The sequence below is a fragment of the Malania oleifera genome, chromosome 13 (genome assembly GCF_029873635.1).
Source record: "Malania oleifera isolate guangnan ecotype guangnan chromosome 13, ASM2987363v1, whole genome shotgun sequence".
In the NCBI taxonomy this organism is placed as follows: Eukaryota; Viridiplantae; Streptophyta; class Magnoliopsida; order Santalales; family Ximeniaceae; genus Malania; species Malania oleifera.
In genome coordinates this window covers 6,021,486-6,037,770 of record NC_080429.1, presented here as the reverse complement: position 1 = coordinate 6,037,770, position 16,285 = coordinate 6,021,486, and the positions used below count along the sequence as shown (strand labels likewise).

Below are 16,285 nucleotides of genomic sequence, written 5' to 3'. Positions count from 1 at the left end.
GACAAATATTTTTGGAGAAAAGGTTAAATTTGATGATCAAGAAATTGATAGAACTACTAGATTTTGATACCTTGGATCTATTATGCAAGTTGAAGGAGAAATCAAAGAGGAAGTTACACTGAGTTAAAGTAAGCAAGGTAAAATGGAGAAGTGTTTTGGGCATGTTGTATGATTGTAGAATACCCTTAAAAAATTAAGAGGGGGAGGAGGGGGGAGTTTTATAATATGGTCATAAGACCAAGTATGCTATAGGGATCAAAAAGTTAGGCAACTAAGAAACAACATATCCAAAAAATAAAAGTTTCTGAAATGAGAATACTAAGGTGGATCGGTGGTATACCGTAAATAGATGAATCTAGGAATGAACACATATTCGCAGTAAGTTAGATATAGCCCCTAAAAAATAAGATAAGGGAGGGGTGTCCCACATGGTTTGGACACTAGCAATGTAGGCCAAATGGTGTAATGCTAAGGAAGAGTCAACTAGTAACTATTAGTCACTATTGAAGGGGTGAGGGTAGACTTAAAATAACTTCAAATGAGATAGTGAGTAAGGATATAAAAGCTTCCCCTAAATTGTTATAGAAAATTGCCCGCGATTGTGTAAATTGGCAAAAGGGGATTCATGTAGCTAACCCATCTAGTGGGACCTAAGGCAAGGTTTGTTGTTGTTGTTGTTGTTTGCATGCATCATCATTACCACCCCAACCCCACAAAAAAAGAAAAGGGCAAAAGACACTCACCTCTCTTGAGGTTTGGAAAAAAGACAGGGACCTTCCCTAAGGTTTCAAAAATCCCAGAGACCTCCCCTAGGGTTTCAAAAGTGCCACAAACCTTCCCTGAGGTTTGGCAAAAAGATACAAATTTCCTCTCAAAAGACTTGTCTTTTAGCAAAATTCAAGGGGAGGTATGTGTCTTTTTGGCAAACCTCAAAGAAGGTCCCTAAAATTCTTGAAACCTTAGGGGAGATCTCTAGATTTTTGAAACCTTAAGGGATGTCTCTGGAGTTTGAAACCTTAGGGGAAGTCCCTATCTTTTTGCTAAACCTCAGGGGAGGTCAGCATCTTTTGCCAAAAATAAAATAAAATAAAAATAAAGATTCAACCCTGAATTTAAAATTTTGAGTATTATTAAGCCAAATACCACCAACTTGACAGGAAACCAACACAATGTGCCGGCTTCAAAACGAAAAATGTGTATGATGAAAAAGCAATTGAAGGTACAGATGGCAAATTTATTAGGAGTGATGAATTCAACTAATTGAGAATTAGGCTCCAGTTTTTAGGCATCCATTGATTACTGCAATGGTTCAACCATCTTAATATTAGCTTCTCAACCACCTCTTCTTGTTGGACTGCTTCTTCTTTAATGGGCACAAAGGTGGCACAAAGGAAATTCTAATTCACAATAATTAGGATTAATGATTGATACAAGAGCACGACATGGACTCGAGTTTGCTCATCATCACATCTAACTTTTCCAAGGCCAGTTAATTGCCTTTGTATGTGTGAAACAAGAGTAATTGGTAGGAGATAAGGGCTTGGATCAATCTGTATGGGAGGTGGGCAACTCATATATGGTTGAATAGGTATGAAACTTAATAAGCAGTAGATGGGTATCCATTGCTGCAAACCTTGAGTTTGTGAGAAGGTATGTTAGGGTTTTGACCATTGATATGGGGCCTAACCAATCACGCAATGGCACAGCATTGTGGCAACAAAAGAGTCAATGATGCATGTAGTTGTGGCCTGCTCTATCCCAAAGCCAACCCAAGAAGCAAGATCATGAATGCATTGCGACTTGTCAATGCAAGAGGTTGAAAAATTTAGGCTTTGGCTCAAAGGGATTTGTTTTTCTATTAAGGTTCTGGTGGTGACAAAGGTTGGGGTAGTTGAGTGTGGGGATAGCTTCTCCAACAATGGTGCCAGATGCATATGGTGGAGGCAGAGACAGCACAAAGCAATTTAACTAGAAACTCACAGACAACTCTGTCTAACATTGACAGCTGGGGCAATCATATCAGATTAGAATCTACTCTATTAACATTTGATGCAGGCCCAACATTCGACACCTTTAATACTTAATTCCATTCTAAATAAAAAAACACATGAGAGGCCTTTCACAGTCTTGCAATGCTTGGAAGATAAAGAAATTATACTTAAAAACTTAAATAAGCTAAACGCTCAAATACTAATTTCTTAAATAATAATGCCCTAGGGTCTTGAAGACATGATCCTAGTAAAAATACTCTGAAAATAAAAAAGAAAATACAATAAAAATTAGAAAAGTAAAATAGCCTGTGTTTACATTCTGCATCACCTATCAAGTAAACAAAATCAATGCCAGTTCAAACCCAAAAAATATGATATAAATTAGTTTAAAATGCTCCCAAAAATTGAAGATTGCATTTTTACAATATCTAATTTTTAAGCCTCATAAAATAAATGAAAATCTATCTATACTCGGATTTGTTTTTCAGTCGTTGACACATGTTGGGCTAAACATTAATAATGGTCAAATCTATGTCAAACTGACGAAAATTGAGTCATGTTCTCTCAAACAAGTAGCATTATGTTATTTGTTGCTCTTATACTTTTGTTTTGATAAGCCAAAAAGGAAGGAGGAAAAACATGAAGAGGCAGCACAGCAGGACTCACCGACGAGGAGCCTATGCTCGTTGACGAGGGAACAGCGGAGGTTCGTCAACGAAGGTTCTGAAGCTCGTCGATGAATACTTACCGAGAGCAGGAAATTTTCAAACTTCTGGCATCGTCGACGAGAGCCCTATATTCGTCGACAAAGGTTTTTCATGGTCTCGTCGACGAGACTCTGTGTTCGTCAACGAGAGGCGCCTAGGCTGCCGCAGTTTTTCTGAATGTTGAATTTTTGAATGTTGGGTGGTTGGGCAAATGGGGGGAAACCTCTGAGGAAACTCTATATATGTCATCTAGGCATATTTTGAGAGAGAGAGAGAGAGTGATCATTATTGAAGTGTATTGTATACATTTTAATTTCCTTAGTGAAATTTGTGTGCCATTGCTTCCGTGGATGTAGGCTTTTCCGAACCACGTAAATCTTTGTGTTGATCTTGTTCTGGTTGTGTGTGTTATTTACATTTACTTGTTGTTTATTCCGCTGTGCATCTTCATTATACAATCCATATCACAACAAATTGGTATTAGAGCATAGTTGTTATGGCATTGGGATCATCTTCTGCAAGATTTGACGTTGTCAAATTTGATGGAACCGAAAACTTTGGTTTATGGCAGAGGAGAGTGAAGGATATTCTAGTGCAACAAGGAATGGCTAAAGCATTGCTTGATACTCAACCGAAAGGAATGGATGAGACAACATGGGTAGATTTGAAAGCAAAGGCAGCGTCAACAATACGCTTGTGTTTGGCCGACGAAGTTCTCTATCGGGTGATAGAGGAGGATTCTCCAACGGCTATCTGGCGAAAGTTAGAAAGTCGGTACATGTATAAATTCCTCAATAACAAACATTTTCTTAAGCAACGTTTATATTGACTTAAGATGGTAGAAGGATCTAGTCTAGATCAACACATCAATGCGTTTAACCAAATCATAAGTGATCTTATGAGAGTTGATGTGAAGTTTGATGAGGATGATAAGGCTTTGATGCTGTTAAATTCTTTGCCCTTGACTCATACCTACGAAAATCTTGTGACCACTCTTACGTGGCGAAAAAAAACACTTGATTTAGAAGAAGTAACAAGTGTTTTGTTAAATTTTCATCAAAAGTTAAAAATATGTGATGAAGGAGAAGGACTTGTGATAAAGGGTAGTAATGAGCAAGGTAAAGGAAAGTTTAAAAATGGGTCTAATCAGAAATCTCTGAATCAATCCAAGAAGAAGAAGGAAATTCGGTGTTATAAATGCGATAAAAAGGGGCATGTGAAACCAGAGTGTCCGGATTAGAAGAAGGGAAATGCTAATAAGCATGAGGGGATTTCTAAATCTGTGAATGTTGTTCAAGAAGAGGATTCAGCGGATGGTGATGTTCTATCAGTTTCAGCGGAGTCGGATAATCTATCAGACTCCTGGATACTTGACTCGGCATGTTCTTATCACATGACTCCAAACAAGGAGTGGTTCAGCATTTACAGGATAGTAAATTCTGGATTAGTTCTTATGGGTAATGATGCTTCTTGCAAGATCGTTGGCATAGCAAATGTAAAGATAAAACCGTTTGATGGTGCTATAAGAACATTGTGTAATGTAAGACATATACCTGAATTGAGAAAGAGTTTGATATCTCTTGGCACTTTGGATTGTAATGGCTTTAATTATAAGTCCAAAGGTGGAGTCTTGACGGTATGGAAAGGTAATCTGACTGTGATGACAGGGCATAAGTTGTGGGACCCAGTAGCAAACAAGGTGGTGATCAGTAGAGATGTAGACTTTGATGAGAAGGCTATGGTGAAGCATACTCAAGAATTTGGTGAACAGAAACAGGAGCCAGAAAGCTGGGACAGTGATGAACATGTTGCATAGGTGGAGTTGGAAGCTCAGGGCAACGAAACTAATCATGGTCCCGTGGTTGCAGGGAGATCTAGCTCGGGAAACCAACAAGTCGAGAATATTCCTATACGGAAATCCGGACGCACTATCAGGCCTCCATCAAGGTATGATTTTGATGAGTTAGTATCTTATGCTTTCCTTACTTGTTGCAACAATCCAACTTCTTTTCAAGAGTCAGTGCACGGCCAGGAGAAAGATAGGTGGATGAGAGCAATGATTGAGGAAATGGAATCACTGCATAAGAACAAAACTTGGGAGTTGGTGGAGCTTCCAAATGGGAAGAGACCGATTGGATGCAAATGGGTGTATAGGAAGAAGGAGACAATTTCAGAAAAGGAATGATCGAAATTCAAGGCACGGTTGGTGGCAAAAAGATACTCACAAAAGAAGGGGATAGATTATGATGAGATCTTTTCTCCAGTGGTTCGACATACTTCTATCAGAATTGTGTTGGGTTGGTAGCTTATTACGATCTTCATTTGGAACAAATGGATGTGAAGACGGCGTTTCTTCACAGTGACTTTGAGGAACAAATCTACATGATACAGCAGGAGGGATTCATTGAACCAGAAAAAGAAAATTTTGTTTGTAGGATGAAGAAATCTTTTTATGAGCTAAAACAATCTCCAAGGCAATGGTATAAACGGTTTGATTCGTACATGATGAAGATTGACTACAAACGGTGTAAGTATGATTGCTACGTTTATGTGAATAAACTTGAGGATGGTTCTCTTATTTTCTTATTATTGTACGTCAATGACATGTTAATAGCTGCAAAGGATTTTACTGAGGTGAATTAGTTAAAGGACCTGTTGTATAAGGAATTTGACATGAAGGATCTTGGTTTAGCCAAGAAAATACTTGGGATGGAGATTTGTCATGACAGGACTGCAGGGAGATTACGGTTATCTCGGAGCGGTTATGTTCAAAAGGTGTTGGAGAGGTTTAGCATGGCTGATGCAAGACCGGTATGTACACCTCTAGCGAATCATTTTAAATTGTCTACTACAGATTGCCCAAGTTCGGATGAGGAAATCCGGGACATGTCAAAGGTCTCCTATGCTAGTGTTGTGGGGAGTTTAATGTATGCCATGATATGTACGAGACCAGATTTGGCTCATGTGGTAAGCGTGGTGAGCAAGTTCCTCTCTAATCCAGGAAGGCAGCATTGGGAAGCCGTCAAATGAATACTTAGATACTTGCGGAGTACATCAGGATATGGCATTATGTTCGGCAAGCAACAAGGTTGCCCTTCAGTTATGGGGTTTGTTGATGCAGATTATGCTAGAGATATGAATAACAGAAGGTCTACAACGGGATATGTGTTTACCCCTGTAGGAGGACCGGTATGTTGGAGATCCATGGTACAGTCTCTAGTTGCATTGTCCATGACTGAGGCGGAATTAAGGAATTAAATTTCGGTCGAAATTTCGAATTTCGAGTGGTCCTGAAAGGAAATTGAGAGACAGATTTGATTTTGAAAAAATTCGACCGAAATTTCGAGCTTTCGGCAAATTTCGTTCGAAATTTCGAAAATTTCGGCCGTTCTTCCCAAATTTTCTGGAAATCATGTGGAAAAAAAAAAAAAATTGGAGGGAGGAATTTCAGCGCTATTCTAAGTATTTTCAGATTTTTTTTTTGCTTTTCCCACGTGATTGTGCACGTTGTGCAACCCGTGAGCTTATACAGTGAAAAACAAAAATCTCGCAGAGATACTCTACAAATCCATTATTCAACCCAACAATTCCACGAACCACTACACAATTTATTTGTATAAATTAACATGCATTCGGATACATACCTCAAGCTCAAACTCTCAAAGCCTTGACCCTTCTTCTTCTTCCATCTTCAAACTTCAAAAAAAAAACCCTAGATTCCAAATTTTCTGCTGCCTCCTGCCTCCCCTTTGAAGTTCGAACTCCGAAAAGCCCTAGCCTTCGAATCCCCTCCTGCTCTGACCTTTCGAGCCTCTGCGTCTAGCCTTCGGCTTTAGCCTCCACCTCCATCGTTGTCACACACAGTCCCAGCCAGCCGCAAGAACTCCAGCTTGCAATCTTCCTTTTTGCTGAGGCTCTCGTAGAGCTATGAGCAAGAAACCGAGAGAAGAGAGACGAGAGACGAGGGGCGAGAGTCCAGAGCCACTGCCGCCCCTCCCTCCACGAGCAGCAGTAGCTCCACAAAATAAAAGGGCTGGCAAGGCTGCAAACTAAAGGCTGGTTTATATTTTAAATAACATGTTTTAACTTTTAAGTTTTTTAATTTACTCAAAATCTCCCTTGCCCCCAATATATTTACAGCAATGCCCTCCTCTCCCATTTACTATTTACCCCTTAATTAGTTAATGTTATTAACTTACTACTTACTACTTTGCTAGTATACTAAATAATAAGTTAGTATAGTAAATAATTAGTTAATAACTAGTAAATTTAATAACTAAATAAAATTAGAATAATTTACTATTATTATCTTATTATAGTATAAATTAATAAATTATTTCATTTATTTAAATATATTCATTTTAAAAATTTATTACTTAATAATAATTTTGTAAAAATTATCATTAATTTTGTAATTTTAATTTAATAATTTAATAATTTAATATTTATCTTAGTTATTAATTTATCTTTATTTAGCATCTAAATATTTTTATTTTAAAATTGTAGAGTAACATCCAAATAATTTATTTTTTTTACAAATTTAGAGTAATTTAACACCTAATCAGTATAGCCTAGTAATTAAATAAATTAAAGTACTTATTAGCTTAATATAGTTTAAATTATTTCATTTATTTGAATAATTTAATTTCCATAATTTATTAGTAATTTTGTACATTATCATTAAATTTTATAAATTTAATTTAATATTTTAATGTTTGTCTTATTTATTAATATTATATTGATAATAAAACATCTCAAATAATTTTATTTTAAAATTGTTGACTAATTTAACACCTAATTTTTGATTCGTTGTTACCTTGTAGGAAAGTAAAATTATCTACAAAATGTCTGAAGGAAGAAAACAAGATCCAGCATGGGAACATGGATACCTGATGCCCAATGTAAAGAATGGATTTATTTGCAAATACTACGGAATACAAATGAAGAGTGGTGGTGCAACAAGATTAAAAATGCACCTAGCAAATTACGACCCGCAGCATAATATAAAATTTTGCGACAAAGTACCTCCAGAAGTTAAGCAGGAAATGAGAATTGTTTTAAAAAGGAAAACAATAGCTAAGGCCAAAAAAATAGAAAGAATGGATCAAATAAAAAATGAATTGCGTGGGAACTTGATGCAATCACAACAAATTGATGAAGTTGATGATGTTGACGAAATGGGAAAGAGACCAATCTTGTAGGTTTGCAGGTAGCCAACAAGGAGGCAGTTCAGGGGCTGGTAGTAGTGCAGGGCAACCTCTAATGAGGCGATCTCAAAGTGTGAGAGAGCCAAAAATAGAGCCATAAATTTCAAAGTCTTCTCAATATTACAAGTCAGATGCACCAAAACAAAAAGCCTTGAAAAATTTATTCAAAGGAAGTAAAATAAAAGAAGAAATGAATAGGTTGATTTCAAAGTTTTTTATATATGATAATGTTCCACCTGAGAAGGCAAAATCACCTGATTTTAAAAACATGGTATGGGGTTGCCAATCAGCTAGAACGGGAGTCGATCCACCGACACCCTATGAAATCAGAACAAAATACCTTGATTTAGAGGTAAAAGAAATGGAAGGCCATGTAGAAGAAGTGAAGAAAAAGTGGGCTACGTATGGCTGCACTGTAATGTGTGATGGATGGACAGGCCCTACAAAATTATCCATCATAAATTTCATAGTTTACTCGAAAGGAAGCCCAATTTTTCTAAAGTCGGTAGATGCTTCTGACAAAATAAAAGACCATGAATACATATATTCCCTATTAAAACATGTTGTGCAAGTGGTAGGAAAGCAACATGTTGTCCAAGTGGTGACCGATAATGGTAGTGCCTACAAGAAAGCGGGTCTAAAATTAATGAAAAAATTCAACTTGTTTTGGACTCCTTGCGCCGCTCATTGTATTAATCTCATTTTTTAAGAAATCGGAAAAAGAGAGGCAATAAGCATAGTGATCTTGCAGGAGAGACAGATCACTAATTTTATATATAATCATGGATGGTTGCTTGCTAAAATGAGGGAGCACTGTCAAGGGGATATTGTGCGTCCAGGGGCCACACGATTTGCTACAAACTACATTGCACTTGATAGCCTACAAAAAAAAAAGAGTAGGTTTAAAATCTCTATTCACATCTGATGAATGGGCTAAGCATGCTCTTAGTCGAACAAAAATGGGTAGAGAAATTGAAAGTACAGTTCTTAACCATCAATTTTGGGATAGAGTGACAAAAGTTTGTAACATTTATGAGCCTATATATCGAGTATTGCGTATAGTTGATAGTGAAGTGTGGCCAACATTAGGAGTTGTGTTTGAAGCAATAAGAGTGATGAAAGAGACCATTGAAATAGGTACAAGAAGTGCAAGATGGGTTCTCAAAGTCATCAATGACCAGTGGGAAAGAACCCTTGAACATCCTCTTCATGCAGCAGGTATAAAATATTTATAAATTTCAAGAAATTCATATATCAAAATACCTATTACATATTTATATTTTACTTTATTTGATTGGTAGCTTATTTCTTAAATCCAAAATGTCAATACAAAGAAGGTGTTGGGAAAGATCCTTATTTTCTTGATGCATTTCACAAAGTTTTTAACACCCTTGAGCCACATTCCTCGAGCCTGGATCAAATTGGAAATGAGGTATATTTTTAAAATAAAATAAGTCTTAATCCATGTTTAATTATTCAATAACAATATTTTTTTTAGATTATTTTATTTAGAGATGCTAAAAGAAGCTTTGGAGAAGCAGCTGCTAAAGCAGCTAGGGCAACCATGGCACCTGGTAAGTATTTTTATATAAATGTACAATACAAAGTTACAAACTTCAAGTACAATCTACTAAGTAGTAAATACTAACTTGTGTTCTTAAAACATCTTGCACAGCTGATTGGTGGATGATGTATGGATCAAGTGCTCCAATCTTAAGAGAGCTAGCATTGCGCATTTTGTCACAAACCGCATCTTCATCAGCTTGTGAACAGAATTGGAGCACATTTGCACTCATTCACACAAAGCAAAGAAATAGACTAGCCTACAGCAGACTTCAGCAGCTTGTTTTTTGTTATTACAACATGAAACTTCGAATAAGAGATATGGAGGCCGAAATGGACAAAGTGGCTAAACAAGATACCCTGGACCTTCTTGACATATCAGTTGAATTGGGTGATGAAGATGAGTATCCACTTTTTCAATGGATTAGGCCCTCCCATCTTGATGAACGAGACGGAAGTGCCCATCCACAAATGGCCAAGCATGCACAAGATGACTTTGGCATTGATGTTAATCAGGTAATGGTAGAAGAAGTAATATCTAATGGTGATGATTCTCAAATGAATCTTGGATCTAGATATAGAACTTCATCCACTATGCCCTCTGGTGGTGATGATGATAATGACAACGATGATGCTAGTGGTGAGAGATCTAACCCCAGCGGTAGCGGTGGGCAAGGTGGTGATGGTGGGGACTATGGAGGAAATGAAGGATGGCAAGATTATAGACCAGAAATGGAATATACACGTCCTTCCCAACTAGAAGATGAGGGTCCACAAAGAGAAACACGTCCAGTTGATAAGCAGTACAGTCGTAGAAAAGGAAAAGGAAAGATGCATCAAATAGAAGAGGATACCTTTTCCCTTAGTATGGAATCTATGAGTATAGGAACAGAGCACGACTCTAATAGTTATGGTGGTTATGAATATACACAGAACAGCTCCTCACAATCTACATATGGCCAACCGTTTTCACATGCAAATGAGCAGGCACAACAATGTGGAAATTGGCAACCACATGTCTATGGGTATGGACAAACGGGTCAAGAATATGGGTATGAGTATGACCAGTATGCAAATGCAAAACAATCCTATGGACATACACAACAAGTAGAACCTGCAAGAAGAAATACTAGCACACAAAGATCTTCTGGCCGAGTAGAAACTGTCATGAACCAGATGACTACGGAGGAGTATGAACAACACATGTACACCTATACTCAATATTTTGGAAATTATATGACATGGAGTGATTATTGTAAACAATATATGTCATCTCGAAATCCTAATAATAGGGATAGGAGAGATGACTTTGAGCCACCAAGAAAGTCCATATGATATTAGATCATTAAATGTATAATTTTTATTGAAAATGTAGTTGTTTAAATGATAATTTGTTGCCTTAAATCTTAAAGGAATAGCTTCAAAACTTTATAATCATTTGAATGTTCTTCAGTTCATAGTTTGTTTCGCGATATGCAGTTTAATATCCTACACACTAGAAACTTGTCATATATGCATTTTTTTAATGTATTTTGATACCATATTAAGCATAATCATCTATTCTAATATTTCCTAAAGTTTTATTGTAAATTTCCATCATTTACTATAAATTTCCGTAATTTCTTTAAATCGAAATCGAAATTTCCATCGAAATTTCCGTAAATTGAGACCATCGAAATCGAAATTTAAGTCCTTGGGCGGAATATATGACAGTTGCCGAAACTGCAAAGGAAACCTTATGGCTTACTAGTTAGTCAGAGAGCTGAGGTTACAGCAAGATGGTGTGGTGCTGCATTGTGATAGTCAGAGTGTCATTTACTTGGCGAAGAATTAGGTATACCATGCTAGGACCAAGCACATTGATGTGAGGTTCAACAAAGTACGGGAATTAATTGCTTCAGGTGAACTTACGTTGGAGAAAGTTCACACATCTGATAATGCAGCAGATATTTTGACCAAATCAGTTACTTTAGAAAAGTTCAAGCAATGCTTGGACTTACTCCATGTCTCCAAGTGATAGCAAGGAGACATACCCAACCAAGCGTTTTTAAGTTCAAAGTGAAACAATTCATGTTTTTGAGATTCTCCTAAGGGGCGTATAATCGCCAAGGTGGAGATTGTTATTTGTGGCTCTTATACTTCTGTTTTGATAAGCAAAGAAGGAAAGAGAAAAAATAGGAAGGGGGCAGCACAGCAGGACTCGTCGATGAGAAGCCTATGCCCGTCAACAAGGGAACAGCAAAGGTTCGTTGACGAAGGTTCTGAAGCTCGTCGACAAATAATTACCGAGAGTAGGAAATTTTCAGACTTTTGGCATCGTTGACAAGAGCCCTGTATTTGTCGATGAAAGTTTTTCATGGTCTCGTCAACGAAGCTCTATGTTCGTCGACGAGAGGCGCCTGGGCTGCGGCAGTTTTTCTAAATGTTGAATTTTTGAACGTTTGGTGGTTGGGCAAACGGGGGGAAACCTCCGAGGAAACTCTATATATGTCATCTAGGCATATTTTGAGAGGGAGAGTGATTATTATTGAAGTGTATTGTGTACATTTTGATTTCCTTAGTGAAATTTGTGTGTAATTGCTTCCGTGGATGTAGGCTTTGCCGAACCACGTAAATCTTTGTGTTGATCTTGTTCTGGTTGTGTGTGTTATTTACATTTACTTGTTATTTATTCCACTGTGCATCTTCATTATACGATCCATATCACAACACATTATATATCAACGAGAATACTGCGGTAATTAATAACCTATCTGTAAGAAAGACAAAAGGGTGTGTGGCATACCATCAACAAGAAGCATATCCCCCACTTCAACATCATTCACAAAATCATCATAGTTTACACTAACACAATCTGCTGTACCAACTCCTCTTCTAATTGTAAAAGTGAATTCCTGTCCACTTTTTAAGGTGATTGGTTGTGGCAAATCACCGCTCCTAACCTCAGGACCCTAATAACAAAAGAAAACAGATGAAAACAAGATAATTAGTCCATAAAATAAACAAGAGAACAAATACTACACATAACTTCATATGTTACATGCAATAGCTAGCTAGACTTTGTTCTCATTTTTTCCAGTACCCATGCATCAACAAATTCTTTACATGCAAGAATCTTTGGCACATAGCAAACCACATAACTTAAGCTCACTTGATACATGTGGCACACTAAATATGCTTGTTATTGCTCATATATATAGGCATCAGATACTACAAGTATGTGTGTGTACACATATAAATACACACAATTATATATATCAATGTCGATCTCAATGAACTACACATATCCATTAATCAATAGATATAATTCTAGCTTATTGGGCTTTTGGGTCCCAAATCAAAAAAAGGGGGCTCTAGGCGCAAACTAAATTACTATATTGAAATGAGACTACATGCAGCGTGTTGCTTGCAGATTACCTAAATTCAAAGTGAATTGTAGGGTAAAAATAACAGAAAATATAATAATTACTAAACATTGCTTCCAAAATATGATGAAGTTATTTTCTGATGCTATCAAAGAGATTAAGAAATACCACTCACAAATAATGAAGAATTAATCAAACGGTCCGGATTACAAGCCAGGTTCAAGAACTTAAAATAAAATGTGAAAAAAAAAAAAATTGTGGTGAAAAAACCTGCCTTCGTGTCAAGCATGATTGCAATGACATTGTCTTTGGATTGCTCGTTATATTCTTTAACCAAGTCAATAACTTTCTGATGAGATGCATGGTCACCGTGGGACATATTCAAGCGAGCAACATTCATCCCAGCCTCAGCAAGCTTCCATATCATTTCCCGTGTGTTGGTGGAAGGGCCAATTGTGCAAACAATTTTTGTCTTGCGTCTAACTGTTGGTTTAGACCAAATACCAGTTGATGTGTCACCAAGTTGCTGAATTCCCGGTACATACTGAAATTGCTCCTCTCCCTTATTAGTGGTTAACAATGAGAAGCAATATGGTAAGTTATAATCTGCAATGAGATTTCTAAATGCAATATGCTGGCATAGAAATAAAATTCAGCGCACAAAATCAACTGCTATGTAGCACAACCACCAAAGCTTCATCAAAGCTATTGCCAGGCAGTGGTCTGAAAAGAATAGAAAGAAAATAAAAACATAAATATGGTGAAAAAAAAGGTAAACACATTTTTTTATCTCCCAGGTAAATTGATTTGACACATATCTGTAAATTTTATTTGACTTTGAAAAAACGATTAAAATCTTCCACAGTACAACTTTTGTTCAAACAGCCTGCCGTTAAAATCATAATTCATATTTCAGTAAAAGAAAATAATAATAATATAAGCAAAAAGGAACATCAACTCCACAAGAGTCCCACAACGCATTGGAGCATGGGAAGGGTTACCAGATAACTCTGGCAAATTTGCTCACCACATCCTTTAGAGCCCATTAACCAGAATACTAGATCTTAAAACATGAATTTCTTGCAAAAGATAAAACATATTGTTCTGGACATCAATTAATGGCGCTCAAGTGCAATAAAAGTACAAACAATGTACACGCTAGGAAATTGTAAGTTAACCAAATATTACCAAATAACTCTAGTAAATTTGCTCACCATCTCCTTTAGAGCCCATTAAGTAGAAAACTAGATCTTAAACAATTTCTTGCAAAAGATAGAACACATTGTTTTGGACATCAATTATTGGCTCACCAGTTTTGGACATCAATTATTGGCTCACCACTTTGACCCTTGGTATTTGATGTTACCCACATTTCAAATTGAAGTGGTTCATTTAAGTATTGGTAATGGATCTTGTTGAAGAATCCGTTTGAGATGCATAGGTCCTACAGTGACATGTGTTTGATTCCATTCTTCATTTTTTGGTTATGTTTGGGAGGAGCATAATTATTAGATTCTTGAGGTTTTGAAGTTTGTCTAGTCGCATTGACGAGATCATTTTGCTATGGGGTCTGGTTTTCTGGACAAAGGCAGCATCCAATTCAGTCTTTCTAGTCTTTCTCGCATAGCTTTAATTGTAGTAGAAGCCTATTGGTGTGCATCGCTTATACTTGGGGCCTTGCCCTTTCTTTTCATAGGCATATTGACCTATTCACTTATTTTTTTCAAAAAAAGTAAAATACTGAAGAATGAGATATGTGACTATATATGCATGTTATCAAGACACCATTCCTGCAGCAAGCTTAAATCTTACATTGAGACAAGAAGCATGTCATTACATCTCAAAATACAAAAGAGATATCAGAGTCATCCTTCTACTCAACAATACCTTAACCCTACCTTTGCTTTGTGGAATGTCTATTGTTAGGAATAGATTAGTTATAACTAGTTAGTTACAACTAGCTGTACAAAATATTATATTGACATCATAAACCAGATGATGTGAAACTTTTTGTGAGTATATAACAAAGAATATACAAGGAATGACCATTCCCATATTTCAACATGGGGATATCCATTTCTTTCTCATTACCTGATGAATGAAATGATAAGGAATACATAAGGAATTGATATTACCTTCATTCCCAAAATTTTCACTGTATTCCATCTTATTCAAATGAATAGCTACACCACAAAACAAACCAGCTATAAGTGCTTAACTGATATTTTTCAATTGAACAGCAATTAGTAATACACTGCTTCCAATCAAACCCAAATGTCATATAACTAAGCCTGTCAAAGACCCCTTGCTACAGACTGCTATATTAGCTCGTGTATAAAATCCAATCACAGAATTGAAAATTAATGCAGTTAAACCTTTATGTGGCACTGAAAACACAGGCATGCAGAACTGAATGTAACCATGGTGTACATGTATCACAGTTTTGAGTTTAAAAAGGCAAAACTAATCCATCCACCAATGCAATTATAAAAACGCATTAACACTGTTACAACACACAGAAAACAAAAAGCGAAAGAAGATTAAACTATGGGGAATCCACTAATTCTTACTATGGATATTGGGAAACCATGAAATAGAAATCAACTTTAAGACTCATTTGGCATTAATTATCTCAAAAATCGGCCACAAAAATGGTATTAATAATTTGAGTCTCATTTAATAGCTTATCTCCGTTCCTGGAAAGTAAAAACTGAAGTCATTATACCCGTAAGTGAAGATTATTGGCGCCAAAAACCCACAAATATAACCAAAACAAACAAAGTTCCAATTTCATCAACTTCGCAACATTCTCCCAGCCACCAGCAGAACTTAGAAAAACGTACAGATCAAAATGACTAACACAAAGGGATAACTTCTCTCGCTAAAAAAAATGCCAAACACAGCACAAACCTGCGACACCTCCTCGGTCGACGACGGAACAACTCCCAGCTCGGAGCGCACAGATCTCCTTAGCGCGGCCGGCACACTTCTGCTAAGAGCTCCGTGGCCCCTCCGTACTCTGCCAGCCAGCACTCTCGAAGCAAAACCAGAGGGTTTGAGCTTGAGCTTCTCAACTCGGTCCTGCACGGATCCAGAGCCAGGCCACGCCAAGGCGCTGTGAATCGATCGAGTACTACTTGCCACAATCTGTGCCATTGCTGCTCAGACAGAGAAAATTGACGATAGAGAAAAAAGAGAGAAGGAGAGAGAGAGAGTGTGTGTGTGTGTGTGTGTGTGTGTGTGAAGTAAGTGAGAGTTGAAGTTTAATGAAGCTGTCGAAGAAGGCGCCGGTGAATTGGGCGGAGATTGACGGGGGGCAGCGGAGGAGGGAGAGAAGGGGGAACTCTCGTTTGTATCGAAGAGAAGAAGAGAAGAGGAGGTGTATTTGCTATGTCATTTTCCCTTCTTTTAAAAACGGTTGGGTCTTCTTCGATGAGTGCGAAGTGAGGCGT

At 37.1% G+C, this 16,285-nt stretch overlaps 1 protein-coding gene across 1 annotated transcript in view; it reads right to left on the bottom strand.

Annotated features, from left to right (window-relative positions):
* LOC131145437 (plastidial pyruvate kinase 2) overlaps positions 1 to 16,285 on the bottom strand; it is a 26,866-nt gene extending 10,581 nt beyond the window's left edge. The window contains exons 1-3 of the mRNA XM_058094514.1: positions 15,744 to 16,285; positions 13,108 to 13,395; positions 12,254 to 12,419 (exon numbers count right to left, since the gene is read on the bottom strand). Of these exons, the coding sequence (XP_057950497.1) occupies positions 12,254 to 12,419; positions 13,108 to 13,395; positions 15,744 to 15,989 (700 nt within the window). The 5' untranslated portion in view covers positions 15,990 to 16,285. The remainder of the gene's footprint in view (positions 1 to 12,253; positions 12,420 to 13,107; positions 13,396 to 15,743) is intronic.